The sequence below is a fragment of the Choristoneura fumiferana genome, chromosome 26 (genome assembly GCF_025370935.1).
Source record: "Choristoneura fumiferana chromosome 26, NRCan_CFum_1, whole genome shotgun sequence".
In the NCBI taxonomy this organism is placed as follows: Eukaryota; Metazoa; Arthropoda; class Insecta; order Lepidoptera; family Tortricidae; genus Choristoneura; species Choristoneura fumiferana.
This window is the reverse complement of record NC_133497.1, coordinates 7,991,471-8,018,413: the sequence shown is the minus strand read 5'-3', so window position 1 is coordinate 8,018,413 and position 26,943 is coordinate 7,991,471. Positions and strand designations below refer to the sequence as shown.

At 46.6% G+C, this 26,943-nt stretch overlaps 3 protein-coding genes across 3 annotated transcripts; 2 read left to right on the top strand and 1 right to left on the bottom strand.

Annotated features, from left to right (window-relative positions):
• The first annotated feature begins 2,458 nt into the window (after positions 1-2,458).
• Positions 2,459-18,417, top strand: LOC141443130 (acrosin-like). The gene is made up of 6 exons (XM_074108342.1): positions 2,459-2,558; positions 6,063-6,117; positions 16,902-17,036; positions 17,972-18,089; positions 18,236-18,338; positions 18,389-18,417. Exons 1-6 carry the CDS (start codon positions 2,468-2,470, stop codon positions 18,415-18,417), a joined length of 531 nt encoding a protein of 176 aa, XP_073964443.1. The 5' UTR covers positions 2,459-2,467.
• Positions 6,865-13,029, bottom strand: LOC141443060 (uncharacterized). Its single transcript, XM_074108273.1, has 2 exons — positions 12,417-13,029; positions 6,865-12,310 (listed from the first exon to the last, which is right to left on the bottom strand). The coding sequence occupies exons 1-2, from the start codon at positions 13,027-13,029 to the stop codon at positions 7,248-7,250; spliced, it is 5,676 nt and encodes a 1,891-aa protein (XP_073964374.1). The 3' UTR covers positions 6,865-7,247.
• A 435-nt stretch (positions 18,418-18,852) lies between the features above and the next one.
• On the top strand, positions 18,853-25,800 carry LOC141442653 (phenoloxidase-activating factor 2-like). The gene is made up of 4 exons (XM_074107694.1): positions 18,853-19,040; positions 20,604-20,771; positions 21,417-21,554; positions 22,947-25,800. The coding sequence occupies exons 2-4, from the start codon at positions 20,634-20,636 to the stop codon at positions 23,196-23,198; spliced, it is 528 nt and encodes a 175-aa protein (XP_073963795.1). The 5' UTR covers positions 18,853-19,040; positions 20,604-20,633; the 3' UTR covers positions 23,199-25,800.
• The last annotated feature ends 1,143 nt before the right edge of the window (positions 25,801-26,943 follow it).

The following is a 26,943-nucleotide window of genomic DNA, read 5'->3' as shown; positions in this document are numbered from 1 at the left end:
CGCCCCGGGTAGCCGCCCCGATCGTTAAGTTGAGCTGTCGCGCGCGGCGCCCTGTAGTACCTAGCGCCCCGGGTAGCCGCCCCGATCGTTAAGTTGAGCTGTCGCGCGCGGCGCCTGTAGTACCTAGCGCCCCGGGTTGTCGCGTAGGCCGCCCCGCGATTGTTAAGTTGAGCTGTCGCGCGCGGCGCCCTGTAGTAGGTACCTAGCGCCCCGGGTAGCCGCCCCGATTGTTAAGTTGAACTGTCGCGCGCGAAACATAGGTAGGATTAGGTTATGTTAAGTTTGCATCGGCCCGAAGGGCCAAAACTACACAGAAGTAGGGGCTCCGTGCGAGCGGAGCTCCGTCGACCCTGGCTGGGAAAAAACGCTACTGTGAAAATAAGCTTTAGTAAAAAAGCATATTGGGAAAACACGCGAATGGAAATTTATTTTGTCAAAAATATCGCCAAACTCCACAATATTATTCAATGTCTAACCTACACTAATATATTGCTAGTTTTGTATTTGTTATATAGTTAGTCATATGTGTACAGCTAATTACATATTTTCCTCCTATATGGAATTACCCAGTAGGAATAGTATATGTATGCGTATTCGCATTTGAATTTACCGATAACCTTATTGATAAAATATGAGCATTAACAACAAGTATACCTTCAATCTAGCATGGATTCTTGTTGTTTTATAGGATCTTAAAGGATCACTACGTTAATCCAAAGTAAGAGACTATTTGTTTCCACCTGCTACGATTCTGACAACCACCAGTCTTAGACTTTGCCTCAACACTCATCAGTCTTTTCAAACATGCTCGCCGGTTTGGGTACTCTTGACCTGACATTCCTTCATGCATCCTCTCCATATGGGAAAAAGGCGTGATTGTATGTACAGTCTAGGAAACAGAATCACGTACCAGGGTGGAAGCTTTGTGGTACTAACGTCATGTTGACATCCCATACATTTGCTAAAGAAATCATAGCGAAATAGATTATGAAAAGTTCCACCCTGGCACACGGCGGCCACGACGTACAAAATACGACTTCTGTACACGCGTCAATGTGTGCGTAAGATACACAGGGCTGACTATCGCATATAGCCGATAGATAACTAAGGCCGTCCCTGGTTATTGGGCACTGTTGTGGGCAATTGTAAGGAGAGGCTACATTATATAGATCTGTCCACAGGGAGATGTTATGCCTGAGGACCGAAGTTCAAAGGAAGGGAGTTGAATTTATGCGTCGCTGAGAAACTTCGATGGCGCGATATTCGATGGATAGTTTCCATATTTGCTCACAAGATGGCGCTAGGAGTCGCTACAGTGATCTTATCACCGTTAAATGTAAACTAGTTAGGTAGGTATTTCTTTTATTTCACTCACAAATTAGCTATAACATGTATTTTTTCAAAATTATAGCTGTGGGAGAACATGGAGATATCTTTAAAATACTTTACCATACATTTTTCTGCAGCAAGACCTAAAACGAAATCTCTTTAGAGAAACGTGCACGCGGCATACTAAATACTGGCCACTTACATTTCGTTAGGTCTTAATTAAAAAAAAATATCAAAAGTTTCACGGCGGAATATTTAAGAAACTCTTTTCAAATATGTAAATGATAAAAAAGACATAATATTATACACAAAGTATTTCTATCAAAAATTTTACTATCCATAGGATGTGATGTGATTGTAATATAGTTTGCTCTCAGTCCTTTCAGAGCAATGCTGAGCAGATTGCTGAAAGCAATTTTTCGTAAAAAGTGTCGAGCAGTTGACATTAAACTATTGAATCTTAGGTTATTTAGGTACACTAAAAAGCGTGAAAAAAAATTATAACAAAAAAATAGAACCGGCTACAAAAAACCATGAAAATAATTTTCTTCCAGTCTGAAGTCGGTGCCTCAGCACGAGCCAGCAAGAGTGATTGAAGCCTAATGTGTACTCGTGTGTAGGTGAGGTAGACGACTATAGGTCCACTCGTGCGGGCTCGTGCTGAGGCACCAACTTCAGACTGGCAGAAAGTTATTTTCATGTCTTTTTGTAGTTGGTTCTATTTTTTGTTATAATTTTTTTCGTACCTATACCTTCTTTATGTTTTGCATAGTCTTAGTCAGTAATTCTACTTGATTTCTAACTCTACACTCGAAATTTGTAATTTTCAGTTGCGCTTCCACGTTGTTAGAAGAGAATCAAACTGACACCAAAACGGACAATTAAATTATCTAAATGTAAAAATGTAGTATGCAAACTCGCTAAATCATTTAAACGGCGTAGGTACCTACCTAGTCGTAGAAAAAGTATTGTATGCAACGTTTTATGTCAAAAAAAAACCTTGTGGAGTCTTCTTCTTTCGCTACGCTCACATCGTAACACACCCCACTCGCCTATTTTGACGCCTATTATACAATTGTTGCATAAATAGTAGGATTGTTTACCGTCTTATAGGTTACTGCCAGCGGCGTGCGCGCTGATGCTTGCGGCGCACGCGGATGCCAACTATCTCGGCACATCTAGCCGATGCCCAATTGGCACGGTGCCTCGTAATATTGCGGCTACACCAGGTGATTCTTTCATTCTTTTCTATATCCATCCTAAATTTTAATAAGCGCGTACTTAATGATTAATTAAATCTTAAGTTTTTATTTTATCATGTTATGTAAATGAAACGATGCAGACGACACGTCTTTACTGTTCAAGGTTAGTAGAAAAGATACAGACTTCACTGAGCCCAATGAAACCCTGTCCGTGATATCCGCATGGTTTGCTGCCAATAATTTGTTACTAAATCCTAAGAAAACTAAATGTATTAAATTCTCGTTGATAAATTCATCTAACTCGAATTCAGTTTCTAATATAAAGTTAAATGGTCAAACTATTGAATTTGTAAAATCAACAGTATTTTTAGGAATAACGCTCGATTCTAAACTGCAGTGGGGACCTCACGTCACAGCAATCGCGGGTAGATTGAGCTCTGCTGCTTTTGCAGTTTGGAAAATACGGCAGATAACCGATGTGGCGACGGCACGGTTTGTGTATTTTGCTTACTTTAATAGCATTATTTCGTACGGCCTTATTTTATGGGGATCTGCTGCAGACATTGAGTCAATTTTACCTTACAAAAGAGAGCAATTAGAGCAATTTATAATTTGAAGACGCGTGAATCTTTAAGATCTTTTTTTAAGGAAACAGGTATCCTAACCCTGCCGTCGCTTTATGTTTTTGAAATAATCATGTATGTTAGGAAGAACATATGTGATTTTCCCACTAACGTCAATAAGCCAAAGGCAACTAGAAACACAGGGCACAGGGAAGCTTAAAGTTCCACCTTATAGACTGGCTAAAACCAAAAAGTCGTTTCTGGGAAATTGCATAGTTTTTATAATAAAAATTCCAAAAAAATATTATTAACGAAACGGATACAAAATTCAGATCTATTGTCAAGAAGACATTAATATCTAAGGCGTATTATAAAGTTAATGATTATATCATGGACAGAGATGTTTGGAAATAATTCCGATCCGCATTGGCGATCCCTTCAATAGCGAACCTACTGTGTTAAAAATAAAGTTGTGTTAAATACTTGTGATGTATACATATAATTTAATAATATTGCAAATCTGTTTATTTCTAGTATATTTATTATTATTATAAATTAAAACTTCAAAATGCCTGTATAATATAAAACAAAAACTCCCAAACGAATAATAAGAGCGTGCAAACAAAAATTTTCCCCTTCAGTGGTTTTGAGGTTTTTCAAATGCCTTATTAATGTCTAACCCCTTATTCATAAAACTTAACAAGCCTATGTTAACTAACAAATGCTTTGTCCCTTTTACAAATACAAATGTCGAAGTGACAGATAAGGACAAACGAATTTTAGCGGCATTTTAACTAAAATAGGTTTGATTGTCGTTTATGAATAAGGGTAAGTGCTTACGTTTTTTAAGGAAAAACGAATGTAACGTACCTATAGATAAACTCTTACTCAGATGTACTTACTTAGCGGCGATTTTTTTTTATCAAATCATTTTGTTAGTGAGGTTTTACAAAAATACGCGTCAGAGCTGTCTTTCATGCGAAATATTTCCATTATAACCCACCACAAACTATCAGAAAATATTGAACACGTATTTTTTCTTCTGTCAATCAGACAAAAAATTACAAAGACGTGCATGACTTTACTCACTTCTTACTTTACTAAGTGCGCGTACCTATATAAGTGTGACGTCACACGGAACTTTAACCGGCTATTATGTCCACATTTTTCTTTGTCAATTGATAAAATAAACAATACGTCTCCGACATTTTTTTTTACTTTATTAACGGACTGATTATTTATAAGCATATCTTGTAAAAAAAAAGTAACGTGTCGAGTAAAAGCATCGTGATATTGGATATTAACATAATAAAATAGTAGATTGTACAACAAGAGCATAAAACGAGCCATTTTACCCGAGCCGGTACGGTATGCTCGAGTTTTACACTGCTTTTCACTTCGATGGCGAGAAATAGTACATTGTGCATTAAGGGGCGTTAGAAGGGCATTACTAACGAGGGTCAATTAGAAGCCCGACGCCGGAGGGCTTTTAATGACCCGAGTTTGTAATCCCCTTACGGCCCGTGATACACACAATGATTTTCATCACATTGCGAGGAAAAATGCAAAAAATAAATTATTTTGTGTCCAAACACTTCACAGCTCAGCAAAAGCAAGAAGCTAAGAAAACAACTGTAAGTAAAATATGGCTACCCGCCAATACAGGGGGCTACTACAAAATTCGAAAATCGAAGTTCGTATCGTACCTATACCGTCCCTCTCACTCTCGTATTAAATAATAGTAGCGTCAGGAAAAAAATATGAACTTCGATTTTCGAATTTCGTGGTAGCACCCCTGATTGAAACTTTACCGAGTCGTCTACCATAAATAATACTAAGAACCGTGTTTAATTTAGAATTCAAATGGTCTTACGGCCAGATTATTTCAACAAGCTAAAATAATATTTACTAAAATTATTGCAAAACAATTTGATATAAAAATATAAAAATAACGAAGTTTCATGAAGCGTGGAAAATATTAATGGTGAAAAATTAGGTTATAATCTAAGTTTTAAAGATGTAAATAAAACGTTGGCTGACTTGAAACCTCTTTAGTCTGAAATGACGTACCAACTAACTTTTTAAAACTAAAGTCATAACTCCCTTGGGGAGGAAAACTATACGTAAATTCATAATTCCCGCGGGAACAATGAGGGCTATCGTTTTTTGTCTCACTAGATGGCGCACTGTTGCGTGAGGTTTTTAAGTATGGCTTTCAAAGTCTGTTATTACGGGCGTGAAAACAAAGTTTAGATTAAAATCATATTTAAGTAATACACCTTAAAACCGTAACATAAAAATATCGAGCATGCCACAGTGTTCCATAGTCCCCGTTTTGTTCGGAAAAAAAGGGAGGACAAAGGTTTCCGAAAGACAAAACTGTCTCAAAACACAGACATTCATTGCCCCGGAACGCATATTTGCCATAATTAATTTCAGATATTGCAAAATATTCACAAAATTATTCTAATTATAAATAAACCCGCGTAGCTCAACCAAAAACTATGCGATTTGACATTTCGGAGACCTCACGCTACACTAGCGCCTCTAGTGGCGAATTCATACGCGATAGCCCTCATTGAGGCCATTGTCTTTTAGTATATAAAATGAAATATCGACAGTGGAAACCATTGTTCACTTACTATGTACCTTTTATTGTTCAATGCATTACTATATAATTATATTTTTTTAGTTTTATTGATCTATTTTGATAGATTTGATTGATTTTTAGTTTTATATAAATTAAAATTATTAAAAGAGAAAAAAACTTCTCAAGTAAACTTATAGATTACTTCTTTGTTTGTGGCTGTTTACACCTGATTGCCTTGGTCTTAGACGAAGATTTTTACTTTATGCACTAGAGCAAGAGCACAAAAAGTCATTTTATGTCGCCTAAGATCCAGCATACTTTACGAGCATTAAGAGCACGAGCATGAGAAGTGAAAATAATATTCTTTCCGTTTTGCAGCGTGTACGTGCACCAAGTATGACGCGTGCAACATTGGACAAGTCAGGACGTCTCGGTAAGAAGAATTAAGTAGGTACTCTTTACCCAACTGCCCGAAGGAGGGCTATGTCTTTCGAGCGTATTTATGTACTCAGGTTTATTTGAGTCTAACATCTAGTAGCATGGTGTACGGTTGTGTTTGCTCTGAAGATGAGCTCTGGCTGAGTTCGAAACGCGTCAGTGTAATCTGCTGGTGGTGATAGATGGATTCGTGTGATTAGTGTGTGTTCTTACAGTGTGGAGGTGGAGGAATACCCGTCTACCCAGATAAAACAAGTCCAGCAATCCCTGTTCAGGCCGAGGATTGTATAGTGCTTTTCTCAAACAATGTGAGGAAATATTAAAATTAAAATAAGTACTCGGTAATCAAGTTTTTTTTTTAAATATGGCTCTATCCATTGGAGGACAATTTTGCCAGTGTCTAGTAGGTTTTGCCGTTGTGCGGTAAAAAAAAACTAGAAAACGAAATAATGAGAGCGATGACAGCGCGAATCCAGGTTCGAGTAATCATGTGCGAGATGCACCTATGACTGGTTTTTTATTATGAATGAAAACGCTTTTCTTTCTTCTAAATAGGTTGTCAGCCAGGTCCCAGGTCGGTCCAATTGGAGGTGATGAGTCCGCTGAGTCCACGACGCAAGAGGCCGCTGCGCGGCAATGTTCCTATTTTTATAGGCGGGCTCATCCCCTCCACTCCACCGACCTGCGTCCCCCGATATCATCTTATTGGAAAATAATCTTAAACTAAGGATCTGGCGTTGTTATTGCGACGCAGCGCACGCCCTGCTAGAACTGCGATTACATACACATGCCTGTTTGCCACCGCGCGACGCACATAAACGCGTCGTAGTCGATTTTCCCTCGCGAATCCCTGCCCCCCACCACGGGGGTATAAATACTCGCCCGGGATTCGCGAGTCGATCAGACTCGATTAGCGCGGCGGCTTGGCGGACCGAATAGGCTTTGTTTACATTAACTATGACTGAAATTACACTCTACTTAAAGCCTATTCGGACCGCCACGAAATAATAAACAGTGAGGTATATGTTTTATTTTCAGGCTTACAACTAACTTACAAATTTACATATCACGCTTAAATATTGCAATAACTTAAATCTACGGTACAAATCGGAGCGCGCGGGCCGCCTATTCAGTGCGCGTGCACTTGCTAACACTGTCGTCCGGAACATGCTCCCGCCGTGCAATCGCTCGGGCGAGCGTTGCAGAAAGCCCGTCGTGTAGGACGTCTGGCTGCGTCGGCAGGATCACCAGCTTCTTGGTAGGCCTTCTCAGGACTCCGCCCTTCGTCTGCACGTCGACTGCTCTGGTCACGCCGTCCGGTCCCGGGTAGGTGGCGATCACGCGTCCCCGCGGCCATGTGTTGCGTGGCAGCGTGCCGTCCACAACGAGGACGATGTCGTCGACTGCGATCGGGGCGCCGCGTCCGTGGGGCTCCCGCCGGTATTGAAGCGTGGGCAAGTATTCGCGGAGCCACCGACTCCAGAAGTGGTCGGCGAGGCGCTGGCTGGTCTTCCACGTGGCACGGCCGATGAGCTCGGAGTCATCAAAGGCGCCCGGTGTAGGCACGCGCGCGGAGCCCCCGAGGAGGAAATGGTTCGGGGTTATCGCTTCCGGTTCGTCGGGGTCGACGGCTACGTGGGTGAGTGGTCGACTGTTCACGGTGTACTCTGCCTCGGCGAGTAGAGTGGCGAGGGTCTCGTCGCTCGGGCGTCGTTCTTGAAGCACGGCGCGCAGCGCTGTCTTGGTGGTGGCTACCAGTCGCTCCCACGCCCCCCCCATAAATGGGGCGCCCGCTGGGATGAAACGCCAGGTGATTTGGCGCTGAGTTGCTTCTTCGCGGGTGGCTTGCTGGAAGGCTTCGCGAAGCTCCCTGTCTGCGGCGTGGAAGTTGGTCCCGTTGTCGGACCACAGCTCGGTTGGGCAGCCGCGGCGTGCGATCATACGCCTGAGTGCCATGACCGCCGAGTCCCCGCTGAGGTTGGGTACCACCTCCAGGTGGATGGCGCGTACGGTGAGGCAGGTGAACAGCGCCACGTAGCGTTTGTGGGTGCTGCGGCCGACGGTGACAGTCAGGGGCCCGAAGTAGTCGAGGCCCGTGTATGTGAACGGGCGCTTGTGGTGCGCTAAACGACTTCGTGGATGGTCTCCAGTGGGCGGGACCGGCGGCGCTTGTCTGCGTATGCGACACGGTAGGCAACGGTGGAGGGTCATCCTCGCGACTGGACGTAGCCGCAGGATGGCGTAGTGCTGTTTGCACTCATTGATGGTGGATTCGACGCCGCTATGCGCCAATTGTCGATGTACAAAATCGATATACAGCTTGACCGCCGGGTGGTTGGCGTCGAGCACGGGTGGCCTCCTCTGTGCTTCGGTGATGTCGCTCGCGGCGTTGATTCTCGTTTTGATGACGATGACACCGTTGACCAGTTCCACTGACAGGGGTCGCAGTCGGCTTTGTAGCGATGGCGCTTGATTTTTCTTTAAATTCCTTATTTCTTCGTAAAATGATTCGTGTTGTACGGCGCGCACGACGAGTTTCTCCGCTTCGAGTAGGTACTTCGCGTCGAGAGGTACGTAGCTGTCTTGTTTACGTTCACTCTTCTTTGTAGTTGTTGGAGCGTCGCGCCTCGGCCGGGCCGTCCAATCAGCGTCGTTGCGTTTGTTCGGCGCCGTGCGTTTATAATGTGACCTCGCCCGGTGGGGTCGGCAGAGGTCAGTGAACTGGAGCGCGCGCGCGATGGCGCGTAACATTTTCTCCCATCTCGAGAAACGTTCGGCTAGGGGGAGCCACGAATAAGGCGTTCTCTCGGCGTCTATCACGATGTGTACTCGCTCTTCGCCCGTCGCTGTGATGTCCGCACTGCGCTGTTGCGGCGACTCCGTCGGCCATGTTGAGTAGTCGTCGTAGAGAAAGTCTGGCCCGGTGAACCACCGATGACGGCTGTCGAAATCTTGCGGCGCCTCCCTGGTTGCCTCGTCGGCGACGTTCTGTTTGGTCGGCACCCATCGCCATTCGTTGATCGCTGTGTGTTCCTCGATGGCGGCGATGCGATGCGCGACAAATGGGCGATAAGATCGTGCGCCCGTCCGGAGCCACGCGAGCACGGTGCGGCTGTCTGTCCAGAACGTCTTCGAGTCGGGTTTGTGATCGTGTTCTTCGACGACGGCGGCTGCCATCTTGGCTCCCAGCACTGCGGCTTGTAATTCTAGGCGCGGGATCGATGTCAACTTCAGTGGCGCGACTTTGGCTTTCGCCGCCACCAGCGTTACGCGTACAGCTCCGTCCGTCGTGGTCGCGCGCCAGTAGAGTGCGCACGTGTATGCTGTCTCGCTCGCGTCGACGAATACGTGAAGTTCGCGTCGGATCGCTCTTGTGTAACCGGGATAGCATCGTGGGATCGTCACTTCGCGTAGCGCCTTCAAATTTCTTGTCCACTCTGCCCATCGTTGGGCTAGATCGGCATCCAGTTTCTCGTCCCATCCGGTCCCGCGGCGCCATACTTCTTGTAGTATTTTCTTCGGTATAACGGTGACGGGTGTCGCGAGGCCGAGCGGGTCGAATACCGACATCATTGTTTTCAAGACTTCGCGCTTCGTTGGCTCCGCGTTGTCGAGCGCGTCGGGTGGCAATCGCGTGAGGTCCAGGTTGAATGCGATCTCATCCGTCGACGGCTTCCAGGTTTGCCCCAGTACGCGTTCAGTGGCGTTGTTCAAGTCGACGGTCGCGTGACGTGCAGGTTTCTCCGCGATGTTTTCTATCACCTCTTCCGAGTTTGACGCCCACTGCCGTAGTTCGTAGTGCGCCTGGTTATGTATGTGTCGGACGTCGCGCGAGATCCTGATGGCGTCTGCTACATTTTCGAAGCTCTTGAGGTAGTCGTCGACGTAGTGGTTCTTGACGATTGCTTCCGCCGCCTCCGGGTGCGTAGTTTGATACTGCTCGGCGTTCTTGTTTTTCACGAAGATTGCGATGGAGGGTGAGCACGTGGCGCCAAAAACGAGTGACGTCATTCTGTATTCGTCCGGCGGAGCGTCGTCGCGTCGGTCGCCGCGCCACAGGTACCGCAGCGTGTCTCTATCTTCTGGCTTGATTTTTACTTGCATAAACATCTCGCGTATATCGGCGGCCACGGCGACTGGGTGTTGGCGGAACCTCATTAACACGCCGGGCAGCGGTTGCAGCAAATCGGGCCCAGTAAGCAGGCGGTCGTTTAGGGATACGCCTCGTGTTTTGGCAGCGGCGTCATGGACGATCCTCACTTTGTCGGGCTTCGCTGGGTTGAGTACGGCGAAGTGTGGAAGGTACCACACCCTAGGTGCTCGGTGTGGCGGTGCAGGCTCGGCGTAGCCTTTCGTCAGTAGCGCGTTCATCTCTTGATTGTACCGTTGTTTCAGTACTGGATTGTTGTCGAGTTTCTTCTCGACGCCGACCAATCGTCGTAGGGCGTTGTCGTAATTGTCCGGCAGCTTCGCGTCTTCGCTCGTCCATAGGAGTGGGGCCTCGTAGTGACCGTCGCTTCTCTTCACGATGTTTCCTTCAAGTGCGGCGAGCGCCCGCTCTTCTGGGTCTGACTGCGGGCGTTTGGCCTCGACGAGAAGATTCTCTAAGGCGAAGTATTTGCTCAGCTGTTGGTTCATGTCCTCGTCGTCGTTTTGAACACACACGTGGTAGGTGGAGTGCGTCTGCCGTCCGAGCGTGCGCGTGTGCGCGCCGTGCAACGCCCAGCCGAGTGGCGTGAGTGATGCCACTGGCTGGTGTCGCCGACCGCGACGGACTTCGCTTGCGATGAGGAGGTGCCAGTTGTCCTGGCCGATGAGCACCCTGGGTCTGGCTGACTGGTATCTGAGATGCTGCTGTATGTCTTGTAGATGTTCACATTTACTGACGTCTTCGTTGTTCACGGACTGCGGCGATATATGTAGCTCTTGGATCGTGCGCGCGTGTATCTCGAACCGTTCGCCGGTGCCGCGCACTCCGAGCTTGACCCGACGCGAGTTTGCTGTCGCGATCTTCGTATCTGCTATCGCTTCGATTTTCAGGTTTTCCTTAGGTCCGTTGATGCCCACTTGGCGGGCCAGTTGCTCGTCGATGAGCGTGATGGTCGATCCGTCGTCGAGTAATGCGTGAGTGTGCGCCACTCCCGCCGGTCCGGATATCTCGACTGGAACGATCTTTAGGTAGGCTCGTGCGTGTTTCGTCATCCATGTCGACGCTACCGTCTCGTTTGCCGCTTCGTCGATTTTCTTGTCTTCCTTTTCGCCGTGAAGTAGTTTGTGGTGGGAGTACTCGCAGCCATCTCGCTCGCACTTCACTCGTTTGCAGAAGTGTGTCTTGTTTCTGTGGCGTAGGCACCGGAAACAGAGTCGTAGGCTTCGCGCGAGTTTCCATCTCTCGTTAGTTTCCTCTTGTAGAAACTTCGGGCACGCGGCGACGTTGTGACTGTCGGCGTTGCAGCATGCACATTTCGCCGTCGGCTTCTGCGGCTTCGTTGTTGTGGCGAAAGCTCGGTGGGTCCTCTTCGGCGGCTGCGTTGCCCCCGCGGTTTCGATGTTCTCAGGCTGGGCGTACGGCGCGCAGTAATCGGCCTCCCGCTGGAGAAATGTGGACAGCTTCAGTAGGTCCGGTTCGTCGGTGTGAGCTACGGACGCGGCGTAGTCGAACCATCGGTACTTCAGTGTTGGCGGCAGCTTGTCCAGCATCGATCTTGTTGTTTCGGGGCTGTGCAGGTAATGTGAGCGTCCGAGAGCCCTCAGTGTAGCCATGGCATTGGCTACGCGGCAGGCGAAGCTGCAGATGTCACGTGGTGCGTCGGAGAGTCGCGGCATAGCGCGTAGGCGCTCTAGTTCCGCGAGCGCGATGGTGTCCGGGCGGCCGAAGCGAGACTCGAGTGTCCTCATTATTTCGCTCGAGCGTGCGTTGAATATAAGCAGGTTGTCCACCGCTTCTTTCGCCTTCCCTTTCAAACTCTTCCTCAATCTTGCGACGTTGTCTGCTTCGTTGTAGCTCGGCGCGGATTCGTTGAAAGCGGCTCGGAACGAAAGCCATTCTTGATAGGCTCCGTTGAATATTGGTAGCTCGATGTGATGTCGTAAATCTCTATGACCGCCTCGCGCTGCAGCGGCGATGGCGGCGGCGAGCTCCGATATTTCGACACTTCTTGTATGTGTCGCGAGTGCTTTTTCTCCGGCTGCGTCCAGTTGCGGTTGACGCGGTTGAGAAAATTCTTCACTGTTCGTAGGCGGCGCGATATTCGTAGCGGCGGCGGCGGTCGGCGCACCCGCGGGGGCGGCGACCATGTAGGGGGGGCACGGGCCCCGTTCCCAACGCGCGCGCCAGCGGTGGCGGCGACGGCGGCGGCGGCGGCGGCGGCGGCGGGAGGGGGGCGGCAAACCCGGTGGCGGCGATAACCGGATTGTTCTCGATGACGGTGCGTTCCCTTCCCTCTGGAGTCGTGTGTTGCTGCGGTTCTTGTTCCGGGTTGTGAGGCACGTCGGCGATGGCTAGCCTCTGGTTGGCATCGAACCAGTCGTCAACCCGTTGCTCGTACGTTGATAGGACCGTAGCTTCTTCGTCGTCGCTGTCTTCGGCCTCGATAGCGGCGACGCGCGCTTGCGCTAACTCCAATTTGACTCGCAGTGCTTCTTCTCGCGCCTTTGCTAATCGTAGCGCACGGCGGCTCGATGTTGTTCGGATGGACTTCGATGGCGGCGGTGCGGGGGGGCGGGAATCCGGCGTCCCCTGCGCTGACGACGTGAGTTGCTCTTGTGTCGCGCCCGTGTCCTGCGTTGTACCCGTTGTCGTCGACGTGCGCGTCGTTGTGGTTGCAGTGGGCGTGGCTTCGTCGGTAGTCGTGGGCTCAGTTGACGCTGTTGCGCGGCCTCTCCCCGTTGACCTAGTCACTGGCATCTTGATGTCTTGAATATCCGGTTAACGAAGGACCACAATGTGCGCGATGCACCTATGACTGGTTTTTTATTATGAATGAAAACGCTTTTCTTTCTTCTAAATAGGTTGTGAGCCAGGTCCCAGGTCGGTCCAATTGGAGGTGATGAGTCCGCTGAGTCTACGACGCAAGAGGCCGCTGCGCGGCAATGTTCCTGTTTTTATAGGCGGGCTCATCCCCTCCACTCCACCGACCTGCGTCCCCCCGATATCATCTTTATTGTAAAATAATCTTAATCTAAGGATCTGGCGTTGTTATTGCGACGCAGCGCACGCCCTGCTAGAACTGCGATTACATACACATGCCTGTTTGCCACCGCGCGACGCACATAAACGCGTCGTAGTCGATTTTCCCTCGCGAATCCCTGCCCCCACCACGGGGTATAAATACTCGCCCGGATTCGCGAGTCGATCAGACTCGATTAGCGCGGCGGCTTGGCGGACCGAATAGGCTTTGTTTACATTAACTATGACTGAAATTACACTCTACTTAAAGCCTATTCGGACCGCCACGAAATAATAAACAGTGAGGTATATGTTTTATTTTCAGGCTTACAACTAACTTACAAATTTACATATCACGCTTAAATATTGCAATAACTTAGATCTACGGTACAAATCGGAGCGCGCGGGCCGCCTATCCAGTGCGCGTGCACTCGTTAACACTGTCGTCCGGAACAAATCAAGTATATAAATAATAGTTTAATTTGTCGCTTTTATATTTTTTAAACTTGTCACTTGAACAAGCTATTCGAGCACCATGTTTAACCGCACATAAACAAAGTACCATATACTTTTTTTTTATAATATCGCAACTATGCTTGCAGAGTCTAATATGGTGGTTGACTGTCTTTTGACTGTTTGTAATTTTTCCTTGTTAGGTAGTAAGCAATTATAAAGTTATTTTAGAGCAGCGGACAAAAATGGATGTGCATATGTGGCTTGTATAATATTATAAAAAGTAAAACGAACCAACAAAAATATAAAATATACCTAAATTTGGAAAATGCGTACAATACAAAATCCTTACAAAAATATTACTTGATTTTTTCGTAACGGCTATGGAACCCTATCTTGGGCGTGTCCGACACGCTTTTGGCCAGTTTTGAAGATAGCCAAGTTGTACCGGTCTGGAAATACTGGCTAGCCCCTATTTAATAAAAGTTACAAGTGCTACCAATTCTCATAAGTAATTAATTGTTAAATTTCTTATACAAAAAGTGACAATTACGTAGAATTGTAGCTTTTTGTTTTTTGACAATACAATACAATACAATTACTCTTTACTGTACACCAGAAATAGTAAGCGATACAGAAAACAGGTACACAGAGAAAATTACAAGGTAAGCAATAGGCGGCCTTATCGCTTAAGAGCGATCTATTCCAGGCAACCTTTTTTACAGAAAGAAGGAAGGACCAGTTCACAGCAGGTGGTGCATTAACAGTAGATCAGAAAAATTAAAATGCAACAAAAACACAACTACACATACATACACGTTATCGTACATATTATACACGTCTAAAATAAATATAGGCAATGGGATAAATAGCCACATCATCATCATCATCATCATCATCTCAGCCTATATATGTCCCACTGCTGGGCACAGGCCTCCTCTCAGAACAAGAGGGCTTGGGCCATAGTTCCCACGCGGGCCCAGTGCGGATTGGGAACTTCACACCCACAATAAAATAGCCACATATAAATCAATAATGATTGTCAATAGTGGTTGGTGTTTTCCACTGCTACAGCTTCGCCCTGACTATGGAGGGCGACGGGCGTGCTTGCGCTGGCCGGCACCGCTTCTACACAAGCTACTGGGTCCCATGAGTTTACTGTGACCGTACTCGATAGCGACGGCGTAAATTATTTGTAGAGGCGCTGTACAATTCTACACACAAATATTTTACGCCGTCGCTATCGAGTACGGTCACTGTAAACTCATGGTAGTGGTACTGGTCGTCCGGCCTCGCCGGCGGGTGCCCGGTTATGGCGCTGTTCCTTCCTCCACGGCAGACTGGTTCGGAGGATGTGTTTGGGGCGGGCTAGCCAAACCACTGATACCTTAACTTTTTCTGCATTTTTTAAATGTTCATTCTATAGAAAACTAAAGGTTAGGTTTGTTTTATAACAATTCTAAACAATTATTGGATTCGGAGAAAAAGGAGTTCTGACAAACGATCATTCTGACAAACATTACTTTCGGACTTTCAATAAGTATGCGAGGCGAGGACCCGTTTGGGGCGGCTGATGAGCGTCTCCTCCCCAATGCTGCTCTGGTATCGGGGTCGTTGAGCGTCTCCTCCCCAATGCTGCTCTGGTATCGGGTCGTTGAGCGTCTCCTCCCCAATGCTGCTCTGGTATCGGGGTCGTTGAGCGTCTCCTCCCCAATGCTGCTCTGGTATCGGGTCGTTGAGCGTCTCCTCCCAATGCTGCTCTGGTATCGGGTCGTTGAGCGTCTCCTCTCCAATGCTGCTCTGGTATCGGGTCGTTGAGCGTCTCCTCCCCAATGCTGCTCTGTATCGGGGTCGTTGAGCGTCTCCTCCTGAATGCTGGTCTGGTATCGGGGTCGTTGAGCATCTCCTCTCCAATGCTGCTCTGGTATCGGGGTCGTTGAGCGTCTCCTCCCCAATGCTGCTCTGGTATCGGGTCGTTGAGCGTCTCCTCCTGAATGCTGCTCTGGTATCGGGGTCGTTGAGCGTCTCCTCCCCAATGCTGCTCTGGTATCGGGGTCGTTGAGCGTCTCCTCCCCAATGCTGCTCTGGTATCGGGGTCGTTGAGCGTCTCCTCCCGAATGCTGCTCTGGTATCGGGGTCGTTGAGCGTCTCCTCCCCAATGCTGCTCTGGTATCGGGGTCGTTGAGCGTCTCCTCTCCAATGCTGCTCTGGTATCGGGGTCGTTGAGCGTCTCCTCTCCAATGCTGCTCTGGTATCGGGGTCGTTGAGCGTCTCCTCCCCAATGCTGCTCTGGTATCGGGGTCGTTGAGCGTCTCCTCTCCAATGCTGCTCTGGTATCGGGGTCGTTGAGCGTCTCCTCTCCAATGCTGCTCTGGTATCGGGTCGTTGAGCGTCTCCTCCCAATGCTGCTCTGGTATCGGGGTCGTTGAGCGTCTCCTCCCAATGCTGCTCTGGTATCGTTGAGCGTCTCCTCTCCAATGCTGCTTTGGTATCGGGGTCGTTGAGCGTCTCCTCCCCAATGCTGCTCTGGTATCGGGGTCGTTGAGCGTCTCCTCCCCAATGCTGCTCTGGTATCGGGGTCGTTGAGCGTCTCCTCCCCAATGCTGCTCTGGTATCGGGGTCGTTGAGCGTCTCCTCCCGAATGCTGCTCTGGTATCGGGGTCGTTGAGCGTCTCCTCCCGAATGCTGCTCTGGTATCGGGGTCGTTGAGCGTCTCCTCCCCAATGCTGCTCTGGTATCGGGGTCGTTGAGCGTCTCCTCTCCAATGCTGCTTTGGTATCGGGGTCGTTGAGCGTCTCCTCCCCAATGCTGCTCTGGTATCGGGGTCGATGAGCGTCTCCTCCCAATGCTGCTCTGGTATCGGGTCGTTGAGCGTCTCCTCTCCAATGCTGCTCTGGTATCGGGGTCGTTGAGCGTCTCCTCCCCAATGCTGCTCTGGTATCGGGGTCGTTGAGCGTCTCCTCCCCAATGCTGCTCTGGTATCGGGGTCGTTGATCGTCTCCTCCCGAATGCTGCTCTGGTATCGGGGTCGTTGTCGGGGAGCTTAGGTCTATAGCCGGCAGCTTTTTGGATTAAGAGGGTTAGAATGGTGAAGAATTGTAGCACTTGTAACTTTTAGGGGCCTTGTAATTGCCTTGTAATTAATGTAATTTTAACAGTTCCTGCGAGGATACGAATCATGTGTGCTGCGCAAACTCAACGATAGACGCGGGCGGCTGGGCCGACGCGACTCGTGCGAACAGCGGCCGCGAAGCTGGCTACGGAGAGTTCCCCTGGATGGCCGTCATACTGAAGTACGTATGCACAAACACCTATGGCCTATGTGTCTGTTTCAAGCGAATTTTGGCGTGTTGCCTGTGTACAACGTCTTTCGTGGCTGACTAGACCGATGCGAGAGCGACATGTTCGGCCACAGGCCTGACAAGAGAAGTTTGCGGAGTGGTGTAGAACCCCCCTTGGTGTCGTTTGTGTCTTGTCAGCAAGTGTCTCGACTCGAGCCAGGCTTCAGCGCAATACTTGCGACCCACCAATTCACGTCTGCGCCAATCAGTACGTTTTTTCCGCTAGCTTTCCAGTCACGGTGGTCAATTCTAAAGGTGGCCATTATCTCGCTTATCACAGTTAGAGTACCTAGTAACTACCTATGTACAAATAACTTAAACAAGTTGGAAAACCCCTATACTTATTGTCATTTCAAAGTCACCCTTTTGGATGACTTTGTTGTCCGTTCATCTGTCCGTCTGTCAAAATCCATTTTAGGGTTCCGTAGTCAACTAGGAACCCTAATAGTCTCGCCATGTCTGTCCATCTGTCTGTGTCTGTCCGCGGCTAAGCTCAGATACCGTTAGTACTAGAAAGCTGTAATTTGGCATGAATAGTGACTGATATTGTATCAGTCACGCCGACAAAGTGGTCAAATAAAAAAAACTAAAATATTTTTTTAGGGTAACTCCCATATCCCATCCCATAGACGTAAAGTGGGGGTGATTTTTTTTCCTCGAATAACCCTATAAGGCTTGTGTGGGGTATCGTTGGATAGGTCGTTTAAAACCATCGGGGGGTTGTAAAGACGATTTTTCGATTCAGTGATCTGTTTGCGTAATATTCAACTTTAACCGACACGCTCTTGACCGGTTTTTTCTATGGAATGCGTGTAGGTATTGATACCAAATACTCGGTCTGGTATCCATTGAAATTTAAAACTGTGTCAATTTTCCCGTTGCGCTAGAGAGACATCACGCGAAGCTTGGACGCGCAGCCAATACGTCAGTGGTGCGGCCATCATAACCAAAGACGCAGTACTCACAGCCGCCCATAAGGTCCATGGCCTTGACATCAACTTACAGGTAGATACCATGTAGGATTAACGCTTAGTTTCAATTTCCATAACGCATGTCTCGAATGTCTCCTATCCTATATGACATCGACTAACCTCTTATCTGTTTCCTTGAAGCTTTATTGTTAATACTTATGTCCTATCACTACATGGCAGCTTAAAGTTCGGGCCGGCGAGTTGTCGCGCACTGAACAAGAGCCGCATCCCTTCCAGGAACGACTCGTGCGCGCGATCATCATCCACGAACAGTACGGCGAAAGTAAGTTGATTAAAAATTCATAGTCTCCCATCCCAATCATGACTTTTCAGATGACAAAGTTTTACAAAGGACACATTGAGTTAGTGCACTTGTATATGTATAGGATATTCCTACGGTATCGATATAAATCTCGCAATCTTAACCGCTGGATATATCTATATATACTTAGAGTCATGTTCGCTCACTTGTTTTAGCACAATATCAATAAAGACTGCGATATCGATCCTCTTGCTTGATAGGCCACAGGTAACACCACCAAGGCCATAAGGCTTTTTTTACGAAATAATTTATATGAATTCCCACGGGATATTTCTGTTACCTCTTCGTACGTACCTAACCCTCTGACGGATATCGTGATTATAGAATGTAAACTGTTTTTTCGGGTTAAAACTATTTTTTTTTTAATATTAAGAAAAATAACACGCAGGCTATGACACGATGGTGTGATGATGAAATGATTCACTGTTCCATACCGCGCTGCTTGCTTTCTACTATTCTTTATTGAACTTTGTTTGGCTTCATTCAGAATTCCTGTCCAACGACGTGGCCATCCTGCGCTTGCGGGATCCGTTAGACTTCTCAAGCCCAGCGGTGGGCGCGGTGGTCGTGGGCAAAGGCCAGCCGTCGCCAGGGGCCGACTGCGTGGCCACGGGATGGGGACGACTCGCTTACGATCTCCCCTACGCCGACAGACTCAAAAAGGTAATTAACTTGTGTTTCTACCAGAGGAGATGTATTCTACCAGAGCTGTGTGAGGTTGATCAGTGTAGCGGGCTCTTTTCAAATAAGCTAACGGGGTGCGGTGAGACAGGGGCCCGCCACTGGCCGCTACCAGTGACTGAGTACTTCGGAACACATACCTCGCAACACATTTCTCGCCCACATCCATCCCTTGTTTTTTATAAACAAAAACCTCGCTTCGCTGAGCTGTCCAATAGACCCGCGCTGAGCGCGAGGAGAGGTAAATGAAACGTTTTTTATCGTACACTAACATAGTATTTTCGTGTTTACTACCGTTAACTCAGGTTTCTATAGGCTCATCAATAGTCCAAACGGACTATTTAACATTTCGATCAATTACGACTGCTAACGTCATCTAGGAGGTTCATCGCAGCCTAATCCAATAGAAAATGCACGATGAACCTCCTAGATGACGTTAGCAGTTCCGTAATTATTCGAAATGTTAAAAAGTCCGTTTGGACTATTGATGAACGCCGGGACTATAGATACCTGAGTTTAAGGTACTCTTGGACCATATGTTGTCTTAATTTTGGATTAATAGATAAAAAAATAAATGGGCCTCTCGCGCGCGCCGACCATCAAGATTACTTGCTAGTGTGAGTGTGGTGTCAGCGTAGTGTGTCGTAGACATGCATGGGTAATTTCAACTCCGCGAAGTGATCTGACTCACTAGATCCAGCTCCGGTGTCGGTACCGAATCCGCTTATTGAATCCGACTCCTTTATTGACTCCGGTTCTTTCGAGCGATTATTAATTTATCTATGGCCGATGCGGCCCGGCTTGGTAGGTACCAAGGTCAAGGTGAACTGAAGTAGGTACCGATTCGTTTCGTCCTTTTAATGTTGAAAAATTCTAAATTGTGTATTTTTTAAAGAACTATGAGCTACTTTAAGAACCTACTAGTTTTCTGTTTGAATATTTGAAGATATGCGTCGCCCGCTCCGGTCATATTATATTGTGTTTTAATTCTATCTCATTTCTTTCCAATATAACCGAGCGAGAAGTCCGTCCGAGTACCGATGTAGGTCCTGGTTCACTCAGCACCCGACCAAACGTAATGAGATCCGATCCGATCCGATCCGAGCCGAGAGTGAAAGCGGAGCGAGTGAGTGTGACTCCAATCACGAGCCGCTCGATCCGGCCGGACTTGGTCGGAGTTAGTAACTCCGGAGTCGATAAAATTTTAAAGGAGTCATTAAGGGATTCGGATCCGCTTGAGGATCTGACTCTTTTGAATCTTCAGATCCGGATTTGCCCATCTCTAGTGTGTCGTATTATACGCTGCCCCTCTTCACCTCCCGCGCCCCGCTCTATTACGCGCCGCGCCGACCGCGGACCAGTCGTTAGTGACTAGCTAAGCTATACTATATCTGTTAACCCACTAATCCATAATTCATTTCATATTAATAGTAAAGTTCCAACAAACCTACACCCTGAGTCTCTCATTTCTGCCAGCCGGCAGTGGCGCATTCCTTCTAAGTAGTTCCCAGTACTATAAATGACATTACGTGTGACCGCTTCCAGATTCGAACGCCGCCGGTGCTGAACCGACAGATGTGTCTCCACGCACTGCAAGCGGCGAAGCCGAAGCGCCGCGTCATGCTGCACTCGACGCAGTTCTGCGCGGGCGGTGACGCCGGCGAAGACACCTGCATCGGCGACGGCGGCTCGCCACTCGTCTGCCGCATACAAGTAAACGATCGACCACACCACTGCTTGAAACGAAGTGACTTGACTCTTGCGTCACATTTTTATCGCGTAGGGTCCACACCGCTGCTCTAAATACGCCGACACACTGTCAACGCAGTGACGTCACTCTTGCGTCACGTTTTATCGCGTAGCGTCCACTCCGCTGCTCTAAATACGCCGACACACTGTCAACGCAGTGACGTGACTCTTGCGTCACGTTTTATCGCGTAGCGTCCACTCCGCTGCTCTAAATACGCCGACACACTGTCAACGCAGTGACGTGACTCTTGCATCACGTTTTATCGCGTACCATCCACCCGTTGCTCTAAATACGCTGACGCACCGTAAACTCAGCGTGCTTCATGCGTCACGTTTATATCGCGTACCTTCCACATCGCTGCTCGAACCGTACTTAGTGACGTGACTCTTCGTCTCTTTTTATCGCGTACCGTCCACACCGGTGCTCAAAATAAGCTGACGCACTGTAAACGTAGTAACTCGAATGGAGCGTAGGACATGGTTAAAGCCGCGGGTCCAAGGTGGATGCAAACCACTTCCAACCGAAGCAACTGGAGGTCTATGGAGTAGCCTATGTCCAACAGTGGACGTCCTAGGGCTAATATGATGACTCGTAATATTGTTTCGTAGGGTAATGCGACGCAGGCGCAGTGGGCAGTCTTCGGTCTGGCGGCGTGGGGCGCCGGCTGCGGCGTCGACGGCGTGCCCGCTGTCTACGTCGACGTCGCAAAGTTCTACTCCTGGATTACATCCAAGCTGTCACCTCGGGTATGAAACAGTGAAACATCAGAAGTGGCGCTTCAAGCTCATTTTCATTGGTCGATAAGTCGACCGATATAAAGCATGCGGGATAATGACCAATGAAAATGATTGAGCAAAACTTGCTCGATATACCTACAGCATCAGGTATTCCATGGATTAATGAAATTTATCGATTGCTTGCGACGGCGTGCATAAACAAAAATATCCCGCATCCTGCGTGGGCCCTAACGACCAATTAAAAAATTTAAAAAAAACGAGCCAGCAAGAGTGGAACAAAAGTCGTCACCTCACCTACATACATGGGTTCATTCCCTCCTGCTGGGTCGTGCTGAGTCACCGACTTCGAGCTAGTAGGTAGCTAGAAAATATTTTCAAAGGTTTTGTAGTCGGTTCCATTCTTTGTTATTTTTTTGGAGTCGGTTTTACTTTTTTGTTAAAAAATTATTTATTTCTCACTTTTTAGTGATTTGTAGCCAAAGTAGATCTCACAACGAATTCATTAAGCCCAAATACGGCTTAGCTACGTTGTTTTATAACAGAGTTCCGTTGCCTACCTTCCGGCTTCAGCATCAGATCAGTTCGAAAGAATCATTAGCTTAAAGCTTCTTCTTAGTCGCTTATCTAAGTACCTATTAATCTTACTTAGCTTTGACGAGTTCCATTGGTCATCTACGGCCTTCTTCATCAGGTCCAGTTTACCAAATGATACTTTCTGAATGTAATGCTTATCTTAATACAAAAAAAACCGGCTAAGAGCGTGTCGGACACAAAATCACAGTCGGGTAAAAATTAGGTACCTACCCTACATAGACTAAGTTGTTATTTGTAAGTATATAGGTAATTCATTAGTTAGTACCTATGTGTCACACGAGACCAAAGTTTTTTTGCATCTCGTGTGTTTAAATCCCTCGCTGATCTCAGGCTTCTAATCTAGAATCACTCGCTATAGCTCGTGATTCAATTGTAGAATCCTTCGCTTACTCGGGATTCAAAATCAACACTCGCACCAAAAAACGACTCTGCTCTCTTGTTGCACAAATAACTATTAATATCGTAATATATCCTTATATTAACTTATACTCAAAAACCAACCGAGCGTACTTAAATTGACAAAACAAGATATCAAAGTGACGACTAACACACTATTACGTTAATAAATGAATATATCGTTTTATCTATGTATATTCAACTACCGATAAAACGAACGTAACTTGATATGTCAATTTATAATTACACACTATAACATTAACAATGAATATATTATCGTTCTATGTACTTATACTCAACTACCTACTAGATATGTCAATTTATACTTTCTCAGCTTGGTGAACACAGTAAATCATAAGTTAACATACTTAGATATTAAGTTATTGCCAAATTTCTTTAATTTCTTTGTAGATGCCTGAAAGCAGGTCTCAGGTGTACTGTGATGTGGTAATACCTACCTGCTCAGGGAAAATGTGCCAGAACGCCGCTCCTATCAGCGAATTGAAGAAGACGACAGTGACAAGCCTCAGGACAACCCTAAAGATCCAACAATACTTAGAGTTAGGGCATGTACATAGTACCGGGACCGGTTCCGAAAATTTGATTTCCCGGTTATGGAACATGACCGGTACCGGGATTCCCGGTTCTCCCGGTTCTTTGTGATCAACTGATAAATTTTCATATTTTAGAAATTATTGCGTTATTCCCACTTTACGTTTATAGGAGGTATTTAAGTAGGTACCCCAAAAAATGTTTTCCTGATTTATTTTATTTTATCATTGTCGGCATAATGCAACAACATACAAAATTACAGCTTCTAGCACTGGTAGCAGCTAAGCCGCGGACGGACGGACAGACAGATGGACATGGTGAAACTATAAGGTTTACGTTTTTGCCATTTTGGCTACGGATTCCTAGGGAATACTTTAATTGTCATCATCACCATAATCATCATCATGTCAGCGGAAAGACGTCCACTGCTGGACATAGCCTCCCCCAAGGCTCTCCACTCAGACCGGTCTTGTGCTTTCCGCATCCACCGCGATCCCGCGATTTTAACCAGGTCGTCGCTCCATCTTGTTAGAGGCCTACCGACAGCTCGTCTCCCGGTCCGCAGTCGCCATTCGAGAACCTTTTGACCCCATCGACCATCAGTCCAGCGAGCAATGTGCCCCGCCCACTGCCACTTCAGTTTCGCAATTATTTCGGGCTATGTCGGTAATCATCATTTCTGATTCTATCCCGCCAAAAAACCCCGAGTATAGCCCTCTCCATCGCCCTCTGAGTGACTTTGAGCTTCCTCATGAGGCCCATCGTTAGCGCCCATGTCTCAGATCCGTATATCAACACTGGCAACACACACTGGTCAAAGACTTTTGACCTCAAACACTAGGAATTTGGACTAAAAGTGAAGCCCCGAAAGCTGCCCACTCGAGTCGGATTCGACGAGTGATGTCTTTCTCGAAGTTGGACCTACCTAACTGGACCGTTTGTCCCAGGTATACATAGTCGTCAGCAACTTCGAGCGCAGAGCCTCCGACTATTACGGGACAACTCAGAGTTGTTCATCTCTGCTGCTGCTCTGTGCTGTTGTATTGTACCAACGTACAACATGGACATTAGACATGACATTCGTCTTATACAGGTTCATTTTCAGAGGCCAACTCGGTCGGTAACTCTGCTAAGGTCAGCGAGCATAGCACTGAGGTCCTCCATGGTCTTAGCCATGACTAAAATATCGTCGTCGAATCGAATGTGAGTGAAGTATTCGCCATTAATGTTGTTGTTGATGCCTCGTCCTCTGAACCATAAAAAACGTCCTCCAATGCAGCGATGAACAGTTTCGGAGAGATCAGATCTCCTTGTCTGACTCCCCGCTGCAGAGGAATAGGCCTCGTGCGCTCTGGTCCTGTATTCGGACGGACATATGATAGTGGCGTTTTCGTACAGACACTTCAACACTTCGATATACCGGTAGTCAACTTGGCACCGCTGGAGAGCCTGCAGCACAGCCCCAGTCTCAATCGAATCAATTATCAAAGGCTGTCTTTAGAAGCCGGCTTGTTCGGGAGGCTGGAAGTCGTCGAACCTGCGTGCGAGACGATTTGTGATTGATGACCCTAGAAAACAGCTTGTAAACATGGCTCAGAAGTGAGATGGGTCTATAGTTCTTCAGCAAGGTGTTATCACCTTTTTTGAAGAAGAGCACCACCACACTTCTGTTTCATACTTTCAGCGTTCCCCCTTGGTTTGTGGTGGTCAATTGTAATAAAAAATAATAATCAGTCTTCTTTTCTAGTAGGTACTCAGTTCCTATTCCATGTTACATAAAGGTTTTGAAAATGAAAATGTTTGTACATAGTGTGTAGTGTGATACTTAAATAAAATTAGGCACCTAGTATGCAATTTGCTGCGATGACGATATTGACGATGGCGTCGCTGGTCACAGTCAGTTGTCAAATTGCGGGTGAATAAGGTAAATTCGGGTGAGTGGGAGCGAGTAGGGGGTATAGGAAAAAAATAGCTAAATTACCTCTTCTATGTAGTGGTGACATGTTAGACAGTCTTCTGGCAAACACAACTTAAAATGGCGGAGAAAGAACATGGTGTCATAAGGACGCCATCAGCTGGCTCAGATACAATATCTCCCCAGCTACAATAGCCCCGGGTCACCTTACACATTTTAAATGTGTAATCTCTATTCAAACACGTCACCACTACATACAGCAGTTCATTTAGCTAAGTTTTCTCTCCAAGTATATAAACCTCGCATCGCAAGTCACTATCTTCGCGTTTCTTACACTTAAGACAAGTACAACGCACGAAAAATGCAACGTTGCTTGTGCACTAAACATGTAGGTGTATTTAAAAACAGTAATAATTGAAAAAACGCAAGTATAATTTTGATATTTGTCAATCATGGGAAGAACCGGGAGAACCGGGACATGAGTTTTCGGTACCGGTTCTTTAGTTACTATAAAATTCCCGGGATTTCCCGGGAATCTGAGAACCGGTATTTCCCGGGAGCACCCCCTACTTAGAGTACTTTACGTAATTAGGGACAAAGAGAACAACGGGAAGTTACGGCCAGGGCCATCAAAAACAAGGCGACGAGTTTGACTGTGTCTATTTCATTGATTGAATTGAATAAGTTACTGTACTTTTGATTACTTATGTTTATATTTAAATACATTTCACCGTTTTTTTTTAAATGATTTCATGTTTTCTTTTTTATTACCAAACCAAAAAAAAAATAGGAAAGGTTGTGGGGTTTTTTTTAGATTACGAGAGAATTACGAAACTTACAGGCCTAACTTTACGCTTAATTTAAAGCTGATTAAATTACCTGTAAATCATTTGTACTAGTTTTACTTGTAGGATCAATGGTTTTGACGCAATTTGTGGTCCAAGGAAGGTCAGAAAGTAAAATTTTAATTTTTTGGTAAATCTAGCCGGTTTTTCAGTGTCGCATTGACCTCTAATTGAGCTTTATTTGTCACAAATTAAGTGTTCTTAAAAACGTATGAAGTAACTTATGACAAATAAAACCGGCCAAGAGCCTATCGGACACGCCCAGGATAGGGTTTCGTAGCCATTACGAAAAAATCAAGTAATATTTTTCTAAGAATGTCGCGTCATTTATTAAGTAGGTATGTGTACCTACCTATATGACACAGTGGCAGGTTGAGTGGGCGGAAGATTTTAGGGGTGGCAAATTTGGGCTACATTTTTTTTATTTTTTATTTTTTTTACCCTATAATCTGTCTCCCACTACTTCCCTTTCTTGCCTACTTATTTTTTGCCTTTTAGAAATAAAAGATACTACAAAAAATACGCTATACCTATGAATACTTCCGTCTAAACCTACCTATGTAGGAAAGAGTGGCAACTCTATGGCTAAATTTGCATGTATGGTAGCAAGCGCTAACTGGTGGCGTAATGAAAGAACTAATTCTGACATAACACACACATGCACATGCACGCACACAACAAAACGCGGACAATGTTTCAAAATCGAAGTGTACAGTCCAAGTACAGTCGTCATGACCCGGGCAGCAGGGCTACTACGAAACTCTAAAATCGAAGTTCGTGTCATGCAGTCTCTCTGACACTTATACTATATTTAATACGAGCGAGAGGGACGGTACGATACGAACTTCGAGTTTCGAGTTTCGTAGTAGTCCTACAGGGTGGAGCCTTTGTGCTACTAATGTCATGTTGACATCTCATACTTTTGCCAAGGAAATCATAGTGAAATTGATTATTAAAAGGTTCCACCCTGGGTCATGATTCAATTTGTTCGGCTGTACCAAGACTGGACTCACTTATTTTTATACATGTTGGCCGGTGTGACGTGTTAAACTTTACTGTTAAAACAATGACTTGAACAAAAATAATCCAGCCGGTT